Source organism: Falco cherrug, chromosome 5 (assembly GCF_023634085.1).
Source record: "Falco cherrug isolate bFalChe1 chromosome 5, bFalChe1.pri, whole genome shotgun sequence".
NCBI classification, from domain to species: Eukaryota; Metazoa; Chordata; class Aves; order Falconiformes; family Falconidae; genus Falco; species Falco cherrug.
In genome coordinates, this window is record NC_073701.1 from 75928095 (window position 1) to 75948335 (window position 20241).

Here is a 20241-nt window from a genome sequence, read left to right on the forward strand (position 1 = left end):
ATCATTGGCATTTCTAATACTTGTATTAGAAAAACTGTCTCAAGCTTATTACACCAATGTATAAACTTGGCTTGGCAGGTCTGACTATTCTTCATATACAATTGAACAGAATTACGAAGTTTTAGTCATCTCTAAGATACCTACAAGGAAGTCAGATGGTAAGACCTTTTAATGCAGTGGACTGAAGCTTGAAAATGAAAAACCTGGTAGTTTCTTATCAGTTCCCTAAGTGGTCTACTATAGACAAAATTTTATGACTTAAAAAACTGATAAATCAATTTTCCCCCAACATACTGCAAAATCTCTCAAAAAATGTTGAGTTATTTTGTTTCTTTTCTGCTCAAAGACTTTACTAGCTGTGCTGGTTTTTATATTACCGGTTTATGTTTTTCTCAGGAACGGCACAGACGGCCACGTAGGCTGGTAGCAAGGTAGGGATGATGTACAATCTCAAACAAGTTCCTGGATTATCTACCATAAACCAGTGATCATGTACGCTGAAGCTGAAAATGTAAACCCATATTCTTCTCCATGATGCTACTATGTATGAATAAAGCTAGAGAAGTAATAGGAAATCAACAGTGATCTTACCTTTTGCAATGAATTTAAATGAAAACTGGATGTACACAGTATTAGTGCAATCTAGATCTCTCGAAACAAGCATTCTCAGTCCTTCCTGCAAATACAGAATAGATAGTGTGAGTCTCAGTTCCCACCACTGAAGATGCTCTGCAGCTTGTATTGTCTGGATGTTGTCTGTTACTGACTGCTAGCGGCAGTGAGAGAGGTAGTTCTCTGTCCCACAGCTTCTTCCATGTAGAAAATGGGGACAGCAATAGCCTTGGCAAAGTGAGCCATGACAATAGAAAGGGCTAGATATGGGTTTGTGTCACTGCCACAGGCACAGCTGCATGATCAGTTACAGCCACAGATACAGCTCATTCAGTTCATGCTGTGAACCATAGAGATACGATCTGATCTGCAAGCACTGACTTACTCAGACATTGAGTCCAAGCTAGTATACTAATTTTTTTAGCAAAATGTATAGTAGCCAAGCACCCTAATTTCCAGGCAGGAAGATTCCTCTCTAGGAGCTTTTTTCTGTGCCTCAAAAAATATTTCATACAAAAATAGTCTTCTGGGGCAACCTCTTGACTTAAAGCAGTAAGGAAAGGGAGCAGAGAGCAAACTCCATAGTGACCCCTAAGGTCCTGTCCATCTTCGGACATCAATGCTGTGTGGATCCGGGGGCCAGAGCCAGTACCCATTCTACAGAGATCTGGCAAACCATCTCTCAGAGCTTCCCTCTTTCTCAGACCCATTCCCCCTAGGGGAACAACATGCAGGAACAACCAATCCAAGTTTCAGACAATTCACATCCTGTAATTTGTGATTTAAATGATTTAAAGAGGTTGAACTGGAGTCAAGGTTTTGCAAGGAAATATTTCTAAAGAATTCAAAGAATTAATTTCTACACCAAACGTTATTAAACTTTGCTTTTTTGGGGTACCTGCATTCACAGTGTCAAGTGAAGACTCCTGTGTGAGCTTAAAATTTGTGTGCTTATGTGAACAATAGTATTTCTATTATGTGTTTTGTTGAAGAACTGAGAAGTTCAGAAAATAGGATATTTCCTGGCCTTTTAAAACCTGTAATTAACAAAAAAAATCCTTAAAGAGCTAGAAAACTTCAAAAATGATAGATTTAAGTAAAACACAGGCTAACTACATAAACATTGATTACATAGACGACAGTGCTGACTAATTTGCATTATTCAAAATACTCAAAAGATAGGGGATTTCAAGATGTAAACCCAACTGATTGTAATGTGTATCATATTTCCAAATCACTCACCTGGCCTCAAGAATTTCAGCAACAAAATTTCTTTCTTTTCCTTTGGTGGTTAAGGAGGAATTTATACCACAAATGAAAGCAATAGCCAACAAACAGATGAAACCCATGTTTTCATAAGAAAACAACTGTGACAAACATGGTGCATAAGCAGGGCAGGAAAAGACAAGAAAAATTAAAATTTCAAATTCTAGCCTAAAGACTGATATGAACATATGTGGGGAAACAACAAAAAAATTACTTTCTGTTCTTAACTCTACTGGGTTTTATTCATTTTGTCAATGTAAATAATGTCTGACCCCTTTAAAAATGAGAGCTGTTCCAGACTTGATGGTGTCACCATTCAGGTTTCCCCTCTCAGCACCATAGACCTCAGGCCAAAGGTCTGGATGCAAGTTACCATTGAAATCATCCTTCAGTACAGACGGCAGAGGAATGACAGGGACACAGTACGGACCACCAAAGCCTCTGTCACACCTAGCAACAAATTGGAAGGAAAAGGTGTTATCCATCTGGCCTAAATAAAACATAACATACTTTCTATGAAGCAGGTTAAGCAGGTTGCTACTTACACACAGTGACCTGCATCACAGATGCCATGGCCTGAGCACATCCAAGGGCACCCTGTAGCCAGGACCACATTATCAATAGCCCAAGAATCAACACCAGAAGCATAGTTGTACTGAATCCATCTGAACCGTGTTCTGGGGGAGCTAGAAAAAAAAGAGCGCATGTATTTCAGGATCCAGAATGTCTGCTCCACAAAGTGCTAAATAGTAAAGAAAATCTCATAGACTTCAGGAGAGGAAAAGCATATTAATAAGCATGACTCCCAGTATTTGGAAAAGATTCCAGTTGAAACTGGAAGTTTCAATTTCTCAGGTTAGTTTTTAGGCAAAATTCCAGCAGACTCTAAAGGAAGGTGCCGTACGTGAAAACCAAGAATGAACATTGCTGCAACTCTTGCCAGTCAACAAAGTGGTTGAGCAGAAACTATTGGCTACATTAGCATTTGACAGCTCCATGTGTTGCTAAGAGCTAAAAGAATATAATTGCTTCAATAAAGTAAGAAGGAAAGTTAATTTATACTAAGTGTTGTGTAAAGAAAAAACAATGATTACACATATACACACATAACAATGTATGAATATATATGTACAAACATGCACATGCATACACACTGCTGTGTTTGCTGACTGCCTTGTAATCCTCAGATGAGGAAAGTATTCTGGAAAAAAATAATCTATCACAATGCTGTGGGTTAGATCATCTTCCATTTGTTCAGGCAGGAAATGTGTTGTGGACAGCACACAGAGGATTGCCCTCAGACTTTGATAGGATCAGGATATCATTGTATTTGTGAGGAAGATTCTTTGGAAGAAGATGTATGGTCCTTTGGAGGATACTACGGAATTAGAAACCAAGATGTGAACCCCTGTCCCAGTTCATCTACTGTGTGTCCATTTTTACCACCATATTTTCTGACTGGTGAAATTTACAGAGGTAATGTGTAGGGCGCTTTGAAGAATTACAGAACTATCCAGAATAATGGTAAGCAATATCATAATCTTCTGTTATTTCTAAACTAGAGCATGGTTTTATTCAGAAACAGATGCCAGCACATCTGCCACATCCATTTACAACCATGTGATAACACTATGAGGCAGGCAGAACTCTCCTCCTGGTCAAAAGGGTGGAGGTGACACATCTAGTAACATGTGTTTTGACTTGCTGAATGCCATGACTAACATGCCTAAATGTTGGGTGACAAGTTAGATGCAATCATAGAAAATAATTTTATATGAAAGGATGGGTCAGGGCATTAATTTTTGCTTCTTACTGGGTAAATGTTAGAAAAGCTTGGTTTAGCGTTCCTGTTCTTGCCATCATAGATTATAGGCAAGGCTTAAGAATTCACTCATTCAAAGTTGTTACTTCCTTAAGTTCCTGCAGTTCACATTATATCTGATGAAGTGTTTTGAAGTGAAATTTAAAATTCTGATGGCGTGACAACACACATTTAATAATTTAAAAGACATGCAGAAAATTCCCAAGCTGAGAGATGTTTGCTCAAATTAGATCAGCAAAATCTTTATCATGCTAAACAGCCAGAAAAGCAGTGCTCACTTGGTTGGGGGTGGGAGATAGACCGTAATTCTCTTCCAGTTTTGGAATCTTTCTGAAGTGTAGATGGAGCTCTCAGTGTAGTGCTGACAGCCGATGGTTGGAGGGACACACTCCTCTGTCACCAGGTGCCAGTCTCTCCCATTGTTTAAAGAATACTGCAAGTGAATGCTATGGGAATTGCTGTATGGCTTGCTGCAACCCATGCTCAGCTCAAACTGCAAGAAAGAAGAGGCTGATACATGGAAGTCCCAAGTCTCAGCATAACGAGGTTTTCCTAAGGAAAGAGAGAAAATCAATTAAAAAAGGTATAACTTACACTTATGCTTTCAGTACTGTCATTCAAATTAATTATCTGTATTTTAACTATTTTCCTTCTTCTTTTCCCTGCATATTACTATATACCTGAATTTATCTATACCTCCCATCTTGTAAAAACTTGACCCATAACTGATTTATAAAATAGACTCATACAAATGTAGTAATGTTTGGTGACACATACCAATGTTTTCATTGAACATCAGAGCTGTATCCATAGACAGGCAGTCGATGTCTACTTGACCTCCTTGTATTCTGTACCAGCTTGCTTGTAAATCCACAGTTCCATCAAATTTATCCTGGAAACCAGTCTGAGAGCTGTCATTCATACCTATTAGGACATCGTCCAAAGCCCACTGAGCCGAATGCTTCCCTATAAAAAGCAGAACGGACAGTTTAGTGGAATCCTTGTACGTTATTTTTTATGTCCGTACGCTGCGTTCACCCAGTGAGCAGTGCTCGGTCATGTAGATGAGCACTGTTGAACAAGACTAAAACATTGCTCAAGGATGAACCTGGACTCTAAAGTGTGTTTCTGCTTTAGATAAACACAGGTATTTTTTTCGTTTCTCAAGCTTCAGTGCCTTCATCATAGTATGCTCTCCCTGTATTTGAATGAGATACTCCCCGAGTCCCTCTTTGGGGATTTTCATTTCATGGGTTACAACCTTCCTGCCATTTCCCATAGCTAAATCAGAAAAACATCTCTCTAGTTCCCAAAGTACCTTTTGTATGGAAGAGGATAGTAGACAAAGGGAAATGCTGAAGGCTGTTGATATAATGATAATCACAGAAGTGCTCTTCACCTTCTCCTTCCTGTAAAACTCTCTTGTATTGCTTTGCAGCCTACAGGCATCTCAGTTCAATATCATCTTCAGACATTTCTCCTTCATTTCAATTCAGCTTTCTACTGGCATGTTGAAAATGCCATCATACTGTAGTCACTGCCCTCACAGGAGAGGTAAAGTCTTGACAATAAATTGTGAGCTCATAGTGATGTGCCAGGGCTTTTGTCTTGCTACTATGAGGAATGTGGGTCATGGCTGATAGGGCCGCTCTGCATTGAGTTATGGTAGATGAAAACAATCTATGAAGGAGCTAATATCCGTAATGAGGAGTGGCTGTCACCTACGGGTGCTGGTATGGAAAGTGGTATTTCAACCTCCAGTTATAAACTCTCCCTCTTACCGGGAGCCACAGGACTGCCATTGGGTAGCCTTAGAGTGAACACTCTCAGCAGGGACAGAGGTCATCCAGGTGCCCCAAGAGCAAGCGGCCATGGGGCAGGACACAGGTAGGGAGCAACCAGTCTGGTATTGCACCAGTCACCAGTGCAGATGATTGTGGCAGAATGATGGTCTGTGGTGCAGCAGCTGCTGCTCATCAGTTTTCCCAAATGAGCTGGCATCTTAGCTAAATCACATCCTTCTTGCTTTGTCTACTCTTTTGCTTAGTGAGGACAATTAACTCCAGCATATACATTGTAAGAAAGTGTACGAATAAGAAACAGCCATCAAAATGATAAATGGTATCAAAGATGCTGCATACCGTAATTACCTGAATGTAAGCTGTGTGCTTTTCTACCCAGGGAATTGCTGTTAAAATGTACTTTGCTATATTTGCTATATCACCTTATATTTCATGCAGGAATCCAGGAGCTGCTGCCTTGCACAAAGGCAAGACACTTAATCAGGACATTTTTAATAGTGGTAACGTGCCCCCATGCAAGGTGGGAGCTCTCACAGCGGCTTTAGGTATCAGTCAGCGTCAGGGTTTTACTTTCAGCTGAGGAAGTGGGAAGTGGCTGAAGGGGCTTTGCAGGTGCAGCAGAAGGCAGGGGAGCAGGACACTGGGACATCAGAAATGGCAGGGGATGGGGGTCCTGTTTTGGAGTGTGGAGATATCAAAATAGTGAGATGGAAGCCACCAGGTAGGCAGATTCAAGGCCAAGTTATGCCTCCTCTTCCAAAACAGAGAAAAAATGAGATAGAATGTGTAAGCCATTTGACATCCCAGGTCACTCTATACTCAGGTAAATCCTCTAATCTTATTTAGGCTTTACTGTGTAATATTCTTTTCTCCTCCCCTCTCAGCATCTTTGGTTTAAACTTGGCTCTTAAACAATTCTACTCTTAAGCCCACTATTCCACTCGGTGCTATAAAAGCAAATCACATCTGCAGTGACTGAGGAGAGCCTAAATACGCTCTTACAGCACCCAGCTGTTCACCGTACTGTACTTTTGGTAAGCTGAGGTTTCTGCAGAGCATGTCCATACTGAGAAGCATTGGAATGTGGGCTGTGTAAAGCTGCTTGGTGAATTTTTTAGGATGGAGTTGCTTACCGTGCTGTGGCTGCCACCAGCGGAAAGCGGGTGGCGGGGGTTTTGGCCTCCCGAGGTAAGTCTATCGAAACAACCTGGGGTTCCAGGTATGACATGAAGTCCAGCTCTCGCAGCAAATGCCAGGTGATCCCGTTGTCATTTGTGTATTGAACAACAAGACCTACATTTAAAATTAAGAAAAACAGTTAGTCAGACTGTACAGAGCAAAAGGGGGCAACTCTTTAGCCTGTACTCAGGAGCTGCCAGCCCCCATCCAGTGCATGTGGCACTTTTGGCATCTCCCCTGCCCTTTTGGTATCTCATGGTACGGGAGCATTTTGTGGACAAAGTCCTACTGCAAAGGTGACGTGGGCTCACCAGCTGCCACATGTTATCTTGCCTGTCTTCAGCAAACTCAAAGGATCATATCTTTTACAACTTCCGTAAAACTAATGATTGTACCACAGAAACAACAGGAATAATGTGACTTTCTTCATGTAGTCAGTATTGTCGGGTATCCTTGCAGTTTGTGTGGGACACTAAGTTGTAATTCTGATAGCTGGGCTCACAGTATAGGTAGTTCACAATGCTCATGCTACCTATGCAAGCTCACAGCATCCTTAAAAATTTTAGATAACTTGAGATAGACTTTGTATCTAACACACAGTATGGCAAATACTAGGACACAGCAGATTTGTGTAGCCTCTTATGAGCTCATCAAAGGGGATAATATAAGAAAGAATTACTTATATATATTTCTTCTCTTAAAAACTCATTTACACTGGACTATATTAAAAGATAATGGATTTTCTTGTATCTTTATACTGGTGCAAATGAAAGGAGAATCAAACCTTCAGTATAATCTGTGCTGAAAGATGACAGTTGTGAGTCACTATCAATGTAAATGCTATACATCAGGAAACAGTCCAGTGATGTTAAATGATTCATAGTGAGAGGAAAACGTCGTCTTCTCATCTACCAGATGCCAATGGTCTGTCTTCATGCAACTAGATCACTTTACATGGGGAATCTGCTCCCAAAACTCTGCTGAACCTTCCCAAACACAAATATAAGCCCCCCCCCCCGCCTTGCCCCCCAATAACTCGAAGCATGTGTGTAAAATAAGAAAGGAGACAGCTGCAAGAGATTAATGTCTTTAGACTAAATACATTTGCAGCTGCAGCTTTATAATTTTGCATTTCAGGTAAACCATGCATGAACTTGGGTTGGAAGGCAATCTTTTATTAGACCCACTGGTGTAGTTGAGAAGCTGAACAAGTTTTCAGGCACAAACCCCTTCTTCAGGTCAGATACGGAGGTTGCCCAATTTATTCTGAACTTGAATTTTATTCCTCTTATTTCAAACCTGAAGAAAGTCCTGTGTACTTGTAAATTTAGCTGCTTTCCAATACTATCAAGTAGTATAATAAAAGCTACTGCACCTCATCTTGTAAATGTTGTCTTTCTTAAACCCTCACATCTCCAGCAGTTACTCTTACTGATAGACCACCATTACATTTGGTGGAAATAAGTATAAATGAAAATGGGGAACAAAAGTAAATAGTTTCCTGCACCACTTGTGAAAAGTGAAGATGTAATTGATTTACATTAAAAATAGAAGATTTTTTTTGGATTTTGTAAAGGCAGTAAAAGGTAAAAACACTGTAGAAGACCCAAAATACAAAAAACTTATTATAAAGAAAAGGGGCTTTACCTTCATTCCTGGCTCTTGGTCTGTTGCAGGAATTACCAACAGCCTTGCTTCCAATTTGTACATAAAATTGAACTAGCCTGTTAAAAAAATCAGGACAGAAGAGAAGTGTAATTATCTTCTGATAGCACAAGATCAGTCAGGATAACTCTCCTCTCTTAACTAATGTGGCATTTTCAGTTAGGTCATTATTCCAGGCTTATTGACCAGGTAATGTTCCCAGTGAAATCAAGCATGGCCATAGTAAACTGTGGAGGACCCAAGACAGAAGAAGATGATGTGGTTTATTGATCCTTTGCCTAATAAATGTATTGTTGGACCAAGCAGCAGAATTTCACAGTTCCTTCTTTCACACAATGGTGCAAAATCTCCAAAGCAGGCAACTCTGTTCCTTACATCAGATCTTACCTTGGCCTCTTGTAACTAGAAATTTGTTTAAGCTTTAAAATACTGTATTGGAGTTTTAACAAAATTATTATATCCTCAATAAACGACCAATCCCTTTTTGGTCCTTAAATTCTTGATGCAAACAATTTTCGGTGAAAAGCATTCATGGGACACTTTGTGAAGTAAAGCCTTTGATTTTTAACTTATATATTTTGATCTCTTTGAATATCCTCTTGTTCTTGTGTCACAAGACAGGGGAAAAAATATTCCTTATGTGCCTTTCTTGCAACATTCCCTGTAGCCAGCGCTTTTACCACTTTCCTACTTTCTCTTCTTTTCTACTGTATGCCATAGCAACATTTCCATCTGTCTCTCTGCATGAAAGTTTTCCCATGTCCTCAATTTTTCCCAAAACCATTTTTTGCAACCCTTCTAAAGCCACAACATCCCTTTGAGACAGTGTTGCTGATTTTATTGACTTTGGATTACCCTGGAAAATCCCTATTTAGCTATATTTGAATTAGTAATTAACTCATCCTTGTGCTCCAAAACATTTTTCCCCCAATCTGCAGCGATGCCCTGGTATCCTTGCTGAACAGATATTTTTAATTGTGACTCTGTGTCTGCGGTGTCAAACTAAGAATAGCTTACACTTCCTCTTAGATGCGCACTACTGCGTTATGTGAAACAGCAACTAATTTCAATTCATGTCCTGCTGCTCACTCACCAAATTTCATTGCACGTCTCCGACATTCATCTGAGTCTTATCAGGTCATAACTAATGTAACGAGCATTGAGATGGTGGAGAATGCCATTGTGCCCTGATCTACGCCTTCTTCACAGGTTGTTGGCATTGCACACCAAAACCAGTGCCTGAACAGACAGGGAACCTGGACTCCTCCCCACGATGGGCTTTTACATGCTGGAAGCTGGTGAGGCCATTCTTGTTTCCTAGCCAGTTTTTGACTTAGGATGATGCCTGCCTGTTGTCTTACGACTATTGGAGTACTTGCTGATGTGATGTTTTTGGGAAGCAACTTGCTTGTCCCTTGTGCTGGCAGTGTCCTCAGGGACCACACAGGGTGAGGTGGGGTTATTGCCAAACAGGTGTTGTGGGCAAAAAAAAGAACACAAAACTACAGGAAACTAGGCTTCATTCATTCTATTTCTTGTAGATAACCTCTTTATTTTAAATACTGATTTTGAGGTGAATTTGTGTCTGTGTGAAGAATCAAAGCTTGATTTGTCACTCCAATAACTCCCCACAAGGATAACTCTTTTCCTTTTAAGGGATTTGGCCCTAATTTGTAGTGACAATAAAATCACAGACTAGCCACAGAACTACAGTCAGAGCCAGTATGATGCAGACAGGACTCCAGTTTCCTTCACCCACTGCTACATACATAATGTCATGATCCTCTTCGGATTCTAAATCCAGTCACACTTCAGTTCTGTTACCAAAATTGGTATCTCCTGTCTGAGATGTTTCGTATATCTGTAGGGATTAGGACAAGCCAGAATATACTCATGAGTCTCATTTATAATATAACCCCATGGATAGCTCAAGAGCAGACAGGCTCACAGTATCACACTATTTAGCCAGGTAGGTCCTATAACAATAGGACTGCTGCAGCTCTGAGTTCAGGCAATAAACCACCAGACAGCGGTCTCAGAGGTGGAAAGATTTACAGTCCTACAATGAAATTCTGTTTTATGTTTGCCAAATGTAAAGACCAGTAAAAAACAAAACCAAAAGACAAAAAAATCCCCTTTCTGCAGAAGGGTGAATCAGCCCATCTGATCTGTGTTTGACCCAGAACACCTCTCTGGGATGGTTGCACAGTCATTAGCAAGGGAGTCTGTAACACAGATGGGAGCCAAGTCAGCTAACAAGCCAGATGTCATTACTTGGAAAAAAATACATATATTCCCTGGTTTTTATCTAGCTGCCAGGTAGGCACTGTGTGCAAATGGTCTCACTGAACAGATAGTAAAGAGTGTCATAAGGGACAGGCCATCAAAACGGGAGGCAGTAGCTCATCAGTAACCAAAATGCATCCAGGTATCTTATTGTCAGTCAGAAGAATGGAAATACTGCTGGTGAAATGGTGCCTTTGGCACATCGGGCCATGCAAAAGGGAAGGGATGGAGAGACTCCAGGGGGGCTCTGAAGTGCAGGGCAAAAAATGGTCTGGGTGAAGTGAATTTTGACACTTACAGTTCTCTTAGTGCTATGGGACATGCTCCTAATGTCTGTGAAAAAAACGTAGTCAACCATATAAATGAGTAAGGACACCATAGGACAAACAAATCTAAGATTATGGTAGCACTTAATGTATACACTAATCATCAAGTCCTTGTTTACGAACATTGGCTTCAGACAGCAAGCTTTAGTCTTAAATGCTCTTGGCATGACACCCGAGTTTGCCGGTGCCCTGTTGGGCTGCTTCCCTGAGCGGCACCACGCACCTCAGGCTGGCAAATCTCAACCTCTTTGGAGCATAGTGAACTGGGAGCACCGAGCCCCCATGGACCCTGGGAAGAGATGGGTGAAGGGGAAAAGTGTCTTTGTACTTCTTACAAAAAACCCCAAAAATTCTTTATATTCCTCACATAAAATTTACACTTTATATTCAAAATCTGTAGCTGAAACAAGGTGATAGGGAATATGCATAGGTAGATCTGCAAGAATTCAGAATGAAAATAAAACTGTAATGTCTTGCAATATTTTTCAATTTTTTGCTCTTTCATGCCTGATTTAATGAAACAAGATCTAAAATGGTCTGGGAAAACACTATTAACCTGAAAAATAAGAAGCTTAAAAATCTACTGCAGGAGTTTCAGCCTCCCTATTCACAACCCTCAATCCACATATCTAATGGTATGTCTTTTAAGGCATATTTTCCTGCTGTTTACTCAGTCACCAAAATCCCCCACCGTTCCGCCCCCCAAAATAAAAGATAACTCTGCAGGGGCTAAGATGACCCCTAATAAGATAACCAAATTCTATGCAAGGCATTAGTGAATGCAAAAAGTAATACCAAAATGGGAAAGTGCTTCTGTCTAATCTCCTCTTTCAAGTGACATCAATTTTAGCTCCAGTAACAAAAAAATACTTCTATGCTGAGGAATTATTTTCAATTTAGGGTATGGGTCTTTCAGTTAACCCCTCGTACTCTCATAAACTTAGTCTGCCTTTGCTTCTAGCAAAAAAAGACTCAGTTAATGTTACAGATGGTCTCAAACACTGAAGTGGGGTGCACCTGTTCTAAACAAGGTGGCCAAAGCTGAATATTTACATTTTACATGGCCAACTCAGATTGTCTTATAATTAATGAAAAAAATACATACTTCCAGAAGACAAAGCACTGGCCTTTGCTAGACCCTATTTTAGGATGAGTTAGTTGCATTGCCCTTTTGAAGCAGTTATTTTCTCTTTTGAACATAATAACAGCCTGGGGTAATTGCTGTAGTCTAAGGTGTCCAGGTTCTGGTCAAGTGGCATGGGGTGGGTACTACACCTTGAGCACACATGTGGCTCAAGAAACCAAAAAATCTATGTTAGTCCTATTTGTGGAGATGACCAGTGTGTTTGCTCTCTCTAGGAAACAGCCCAGGGATGTGGCTTCAAGCTTGAATTGTTCAAGGAATTTAAACTGCTCACTGTGCTGCTTATAAAAATATTTTAATGCTGATTTGTTTTGACAAAATGATCAGTCACAGCAGGAGAGCAGTTCGCACAGTAAGCACTTGCTTGGGAGAGGGGTCTTGGTTGCTCTTGCCAGGTGTCCCTTTGGCCATTTACATTCTTGGGGCAGTTATAAGACACCAGATGACCATGTTCTTGTGCAAAACAGCAGCAGTGATAGATTTAAAAAGTCAAGAAAGAGCATTGCTCAGTATTTTAAAACTTTTCCTGCCTTTTAGAATGGCTCAAACACTATAAAAATAGAAAGCTATAAATATGAATATCTGGCATTAAAAGTGGTTTCAAGGTAATCTTAAAGCTAAAGAAAATCCTTTTCTTTTATAAAAAGATTTCTCCAGGAAAGAAGGAATAGGTCAAAAATACTCTTTGAATATAGACTTCTAGATCATGTGGTTACTTCCCATATTATGCCTCACAGGATTAATAACACAAGATTTTAAAAGATGGTGGAACAGAAGTGCTCAGATCTTCCCAGAGTTCCAGTGCACACATGTACGTGTCCAAAGTGTATTTGTCAAACAATGAATTTAATTATTAAGTAGTTTACATGATTATATAATTAATCAACATATTTATCAGACATGCAGGGGGCAGAGGAAAGGCAGCTGGTGCTGTGCCGCTCAGTGATGGAGAGCAGCTGAGGATGTCCCCAAACCCACAGCACCCACACTGCCCTGAGGAGCACCACTTGCCAGAGCTGGAGAAGGGTAGCAGTAACTTCTGGCCAATCTTTGCTGAGTGATCCCACAAATTAAATAATGCAGCAAATCATGGCATTACTCTTGGAGCAGCCTCTGTCAGGAGAAATATCTTTTATTAAGCTAACTGATATAATTGTAGGGTGGGCAAGGTTTCAGGTGCATGATCCCTCATGAGACTGGACAAAGCAGTAGCAAACTGCAGGCTAAATAATGGTTATAATTAACAGCCCTTTGGTTATCTTGATTACATGAATCAATTAGACAATTTGAGAGAAAAAGGGTAATTGCTACCAGTGGAGCGGGATTCTGTGGTAGCAGGGAGAGAGGTGAAGGCTTGTTAACCTCTTGGCTACACAGAAACAATTCACATTCCTTTTTGTTACTTCTGATAATTGGACTAATTCACATCTGGCAAGTAAACAACAGCTCACTGCTATGCCATTGCCATGCCTGCAATCCAACACAGTCAGGGAGTTTTTCTGTCCAGCTATGGGCAGTCATATGTCTTATGCAGTCTTAAGACTGTGCCTTCTGCCCATCCATCTAGAATACAATGCAAACCATCTTCTCAGATGATAAAGAGTTCATTTTTTTTTATGCCGCTATTCCAGCCTAAGCTGTTTCTAACCTAAGTATTCTCTCTCAAGAAAAGGTAATAGTACACCAGAATGAACAAAAAAGTAATTTCTCTGTCTTTAAGATTTCTTGTACAGGTTGCAAACCATAAAAACATTTCCCACCTTCTCACATCTACACTTGTAATAGTGAAGAGGAGACAACATGAATACACAGAGAATTGTTGGGAGCAGCACTGAGGATTCACCTGATATTTGTGGTGTCCAGCGGAACAGTTCTTGCCTCCCTTTTGCCAGGTCCATTGAAGTACAGAGCTCTTCCATCGCTGAGCACTCCACAGCCTGTCCCAACCTGACCTCCTGTTATCTTGTACCAGAGAGGGCTTAGCTTCCTCTCAAACCTGTCGAACATCTCACTGTGATTAGGCACGTTAGACACACAGGTTCCGTGCGATGCTTCAAGAAAAAAAAGAAAATACGGGAGACGCTTTGGTGAAACTGTGCTGAAGAGAGTAAAGGTCAGATGCAGTATGTTGGCAGATGGTTCTGTTGCATCCAGATATGAGAAAGTACCAGGCTTTTCTAAGAAAATGCCCTGACAATAGGATTGTACCTTTTTAAACCCACTTCACAAATTTTTGTAAGCAGAATAAGCCCTCTTCCTCTAAACTCTAAGATCATTTACTTCACTAGGTGAAAAGCAGCCACACTTTATGTTGATAAGGCATTTTATATAAACAGAAAAATACCTTTTATTCCATTTTAAAACAAATTGAAGAAAAGATGTTAGTTTGTTGCTTTGTTGGTATAGAGGGTTGAAAAAGAGTACAGTGTGCAACTGGTTGCGTCAATCACTGTTTTTTTTAACTGTATTTTTTGGGTTTTGTTGAGGTTTTTTTTTTTCTGTATTTCAGCATAAAAGCCCCTGAAACCACAAGTGAGCAGAATTTTCCGCAGAAGGGCCTGTCAGAACATATGTTCCCTCCTGGTACCATGCCATCTGATGGCCAGGGGACTCAAAAACAGCAGCAATTCTTTTGAAGATGATCCAAAGGCTTTTAAGCAGACTTTTTAGTTTATAGCATTTTATTTTGTTTTCTCTTTTATCGCTAGTCCCTTCCCATTCATACAGATGGTGATGTTCAAAGATTGTGGTTGCCAGAAATATCACCAGTGTCCACTGCCTTCAGCTGCTCTGTTTTGCCTGTGCTGAATTTTATTTAACAAAATGAAAAGATTCTTGCTGGCAGCCCATGAAATTTATGTCATTGTATATTTTTATGGAATACTGGAGTGGAAAAACAAGATGCTAAATTTACAGCTTTAGCTCAGCCAATGCTTACTGGAATCCCACCTGAAAAGGGCTGTCTTACCTGTGTAGCCCAGGTCACAGAAGCAGACCCCTGAGACACAGTCCCCGTGACCATTGCAGTAGTTGGGGCAAGGCTCAGAAATGTAAACGCCGTCTAAGCCAAAAGGAGGCACACTCTTGTGGGAGCTGCTCTCCTGGATCCAGCGGAATCGAGTCTTACTGCAGAGAAACAACAGCGAAGGACACAGTGTTACTATTGCCTGCTTCACTATCTACTGCTACATGTTTAAGATTAAAAGGACCTTTTCCTAAATTAACCATTTGCAAATAAGATGTGAATGGATGCCTGGAAAAGATTTCTGACAACCTACATTTTGTGCAGTTTTACTTAATGATATTTTTTCCAGATTTTTTTAATGTATTTTAACTTCCTCTATTTCTCTGGCCCAATCCACCATTGTGATGCAAAGAATGGATACATGGTTTTATCAACAGCAGTGAAAGATTACATGCGAGTCCGAATATGCCTTTCACTACTCAGTTCAACTTGAACTGCTAATTACATATTAAAATCTCAGAATTCCATTTCTTACAGTACTTAGGAAAGGAACTCAGTAATGGCAGTGATGCAGAGTTTGTTATGGGACTGTGTAATTTTGAGTAAAAAACTTTCAAATAATTTGGATATGAGAAAAATAATCCTCTTTCTGAAAATAATGGCAAATAACATAGAATCATATCATCATTCAGGTTGGAAAAGACCTTTAAGATCACCAAGTCCAAGCGTTAACCCAGGATTGTCAAGTCCATCACTAAACCATGTCCCTAAGTACTGCATCTATGTGTTTTTTAAATACCTCCAGGGATGGTGATTCCACCACCTCCCTGGGCAGACTGTTCCAATGCTTGACCACCCTTTCTGTGAAGAAATTTTTCCTAATATCCAATCTAAACTTCCCCGATGTCCTACATGTGGACAGAAATACTAAGTTTTTGTTCTTGGATGACAACATGAAATTCCTGGAAAAGAGTGATCTAATCCTTAACTTGTATAACTGAAACTGCTCCAGAGGCTTTGGTGAGCCTACACTAAGTTACTCCAGGTGACCCGCTGCATAGGAAATTTGTTGAAAAAAAATTTTTTTTATTATTAATTGTCAGTCTTTAACTTTTAGCTGAATGATTCTATGGGAGCTCCAGAGAGGGGAACAGATTTAAAATCTCATAGCCAATCCAATGGATTAACTACGATCCTCCTTGCTACTCAGCCTAAAATATAATCAACCTTTTGCTTTTTTTCTGCTGTGCACTGGGTTTTGGTAGGTAGGTGGTCATTGTGCTAGTGCTCTGTACCAACTGACGAAATGGGATGCTCTCCGGATAACCCAGGAACCATGATTTCCAAAGTGACCCACAATGAATTTAGTTTCCAACATGCCGAGACCCTCATCGTACTTGCAATACTTACATTTTTAATGTATTAGCATAAGCCTCTTATTCCTGATCACATTACTGAACATAATGCCAAACAGATTGCTGCTATTGATTCTGCACTGCTTGTTTTGGGTAAATCAAATCAGCTGGTGTCAGATCTGTGCAATTTGGCACCTGCTTTTATTGGCTAATTACTGAAGAAAAGACAAACTTGTTACGGTACATGCTGCTATTTCAACTCCTTGCGGCAAAGGCACTGGCTCCCCTGCTACACAGTATGCCACACACTCTGTGCCGCATACTCAACATTTGTGCTTGAGGATGAGAAGCCTGCAGCAGGAGGATGGGGCTGAAGCCCAGGGGCAGCACTAGAGCAGCTGCCCAGGGGAGAGAGGCAGGAGGCAACAGGGTGATGGCCAGGGGCTCAGGGACCGGCTGCCAGCTGCCCTGGCAGTGCTCTGTGCAGGCAGCAAATCAGACCAGGGTGGTTTACTGATGGCGTAAGACAGCAAACAAGGGGAGTGAGGAACTTCAGCCAAATCCAAATAAGATTGAGAAAAGTCTCCTGATTTCAAGGCTTATTTGCGTCTCCCACTGTCTGCTGTTTTCTCATCTGTATTAACCTGATGCTGACATGGTGCTCGCAGATGAGCACACCTGTCATTCCTCCCTCCTTTGACTTTGGCTGTCATGGCCACCTTCAATGACACAGCACATTACACAGTAGCTCAAATACACTTCTAGGGTTTCTTTGCCCCGTGGTAACTGTAAAATTAATCCTGTTCAAATGGCTTATTTGATTCAAATGACTTACCACTCTCTTGATGGTGCCTCTGACCTAACCGATACGTGTAAAGACAGACAGCGCCACAATGAAGAGACTGATGTCAAATTAAAATGTTCTGGGTTCCTTGCTTTGCAATTTAATTTTATAGACCATTCTGACACCTTTAAAATAGAAGGCTTCTCCCTGTTTTGGATTTTTAACACCACTTTTACTCAGAGCTTGCAACTTTTTCCTAACATAGCATCAAAAAAGAGGCAGGTAATTCACAGGTACCACTGGCATCACTGGTTTACAGTACCTGGCTGCAAGTGACCTGGGGATAACAATAGTAATTCTTGTCCAGTCCTCAAAGTCTCCTGTGTGATACACAGTTGGCTCGCTCAGCTCCCGGGAGCTTCCCTCGCATCCTTTTGTGCCTGGAGATGCAGGGTAGCAGCCTTCCTTCACCAGTGACCAGAACAGCCCAGCATCGTGTGAGTACTGAAGCAGAACAGGAGCAGAGCTGCTGTATTGGTTGGTGCACCCAATGTTCAGCTGCAAAAAAGCAGAACATGAGATAAAAACTGAAGAAACCTGTGCTGTTATTGGTTTATTGGCTGCAAACCACCTTTGACTTTTCAGTTTGGGAGGCTTAGTGCTCTGAATACTTGCTTTGAACCGTGCTGGCAGTGATGCCTGGAGTCTGTTTCCTACACATATATGACATTTCTCAGTAAAAATTCCCATTATTCCCTTCATTAAAATTGCTGGGTTCAGCACACCAAAATGTGCAAAGAACTTTTCAAATGTCCTGGCGCATAGCAGGCCACAAACAGCAAACTCTGTGCAGGCACCTACATGCCCAGGAGTGGGAAGAGCTGTATCCTTGGACACCCGTCCCATCTGCAGTCCACCCAATGTGCCCAGAGGATCAGCTTGACTCACAGGTCCCCCCTGCCTTGGGCTGCAAGCCCTGACCACAGCCTAGTCACTGGCCTCGCAGGAATGATGACTGGGAGTTGATGCTACAGTTTGGGTCCCCAGAATATGAAAAAATTGCATGAAGTAGAAAAAAGCATACTAAAATGTGAAATGAGAATGTAACCAAGACAAAAATCAACTGCTGAAGTTTTCAGTTTCATTTTTCAAGCTATCAGAAAAATATTAGTTTTCATTATTTTATTGCAGAAATTCTACTGGAGAAATCCTAATTTACATTTAGAATGTAAAATGTAAACCAAAAATCATTCATGTAAAATGAAATAATTTTGGCAATTACTGCCTTTGAGTTTATCAATGCAAAATGATTCCAGGCAGCTATTTAAAATGGAAATTTGACAAACTTAGGAAACCATTTAACCATATGTTTAAAATTAAAGCATGCAAATAGGACTGACACATTTATGTGCAGGCCAGTTTAAAAGCTTTCCAAAAAAGAGAGGAGTATAAATTCAGGCCTTCAATAATAGACTTTATGAAGAAGAACTCACTGTTCTCTGATACGTTGTTTATGCTTTGTATATTTATTTTATATATATTGTAAACATATATAAAGTTACATAAATATAAATTAAAATATAATATATATTTTGTATATTTACATTGCCAAGTGTTTCAGTGATGAAAGGTGTATGAAATATTTTTAAGTATTGCTTTTTTAGATTAAACAATTTTTGAAATGCTGTTGATCATCAAACCTGCAAAATGGAGACTTAGTCACTGAAGTAGAGGCAAGTGGTAAAAAGGCAAATAGCATCTTTTCCAGGCTAAATGGTACTTATATATTGAAGTATTTTTGGATTTTAGACAGTTTAAACTACAAGCAATACTGACTCAGAAACTGTACTGCAATCCCTCAGTTTGTATAGCATTTCATTAGCATAACTTTCAGATGAAATGAGATTATTTTACAAATCCCATTATTTCTAACTAACTTTCCTATTTATAGAACTGTGGGAATTATATTTGAAAAGCTGCCTGTAAACATCTGATCTCTTTAATAATTCCACTTGTAAATTATTCAGTGTCTGTATCCACCAATTATGTAAGGACCATGTATTTGTGGTGAGCTCATTAAAATTGCATTGCAACCAACCTCCAGAATTCACCAATGGGATTTCATTATAAACTCAATAAAATTTTGATTAGGGTTCAGAAACAAGTGCTTGTCAAAGCAAATATACTCTCTTTGGAGCCCATATTCTGATGTACTGTCAGACCACCGAAATTTTTGTAAGCCGTTTAAAAAAGAAAATGATAATTGGAGCCCATATTTGTTGACACAATAAAAGTAAATTATATGAAAAATCGACACTGGAGCACAGAGCAGCTTGTAAGTCCTTAAATAGTTTTAAATAAAAAAAATATACACAAACTACATGGCAGCTTTTGTAGTCACAGAGCCCCAGATGGGATAAATCCTTTTTTCCCTTGACAGTGCAGTACCATTTCCTAGTACTGATTCAAATATAGTGACAGTCACTTCAGCCCACTTCTGAAATGTGTTGAAGAACAAGCTTTAAAACTTCTCCAGAGGGGTAAAAGCTCTCCTGCACCAAGGTTTTGGCTGTCCTTCTAGAAAGCAGCATGATATTTTATGCTGTACGCATTCATACTTGTGCTCTTCACATCTTTTTACACAGTGGTATAATTTATCACCTTTTTTTGAACTGTGGCCCCACTGACATCTTGCAAGTATTGTCTAAAGGCAGTTTTACTGATATTCTGCAGGGATTTTTGTTTAAGGAATACCTTGAACTGCAGAACGTATCCAGGCTTCAGAGTTAAATCTCGAGTCACTGCAAACCGGTCTCCATCTGATTTACCAAAGAGCATGGCAGAGGGGGTGGCAGAGCAGAAACTTTCATTTTTGGTCATCCCTTCATTGGCCAACATTAACCATACGCTCAGCTGGTTCATAGGGTAATCAAATGCTGGCTTTTCATAAAAGTTCTGTTAGAAATGAAAAGGAAAGCAACAAATACTATCACCTTGAAGTGTGACTCCAGAATAATTCCCAAAATGATCAGCTT

General features: G+C 40.1%; 1 protein-coding gene across 1 annotated transcript in view; it reads right to left on the minus strand.

The window, feature by feature from the left end:
* RELN (reelin) overlaps positions 1 to 20241 on the minus strand; it is a 297990-nt gene that overhangs the window by 50506 nt on the left and 227243 nt on the right. Inside the window, 12 exon segments of the mRNA XM_055711198.1 lie at positions 592 to 676; positions 2151 to 2328; positions 2424 to 2564; positions 3979 to 4252; positions 4478 to 4666; positions 6636 to 6663; positions 6665 to 6795; positions 8329 to 8405; positions 13946 to 14153; positions 15071 to 15228; positions 17529 to 17764; positions 19961 to 20161. Coding sequence (XP_055567173.1) covers positions 592 to 676; positions 2151 to 2328; positions 2424 to 2564; positions 3979 to 4252; positions 4478 to 4666; positions 6636 to 6663; positions 6665 to 6795; positions 8329 to 8405; positions 13946 to 14153; positions 15071 to 15228; positions 17529 to 17764; positions 19961 to 20161 — 1906 coding nt within the window.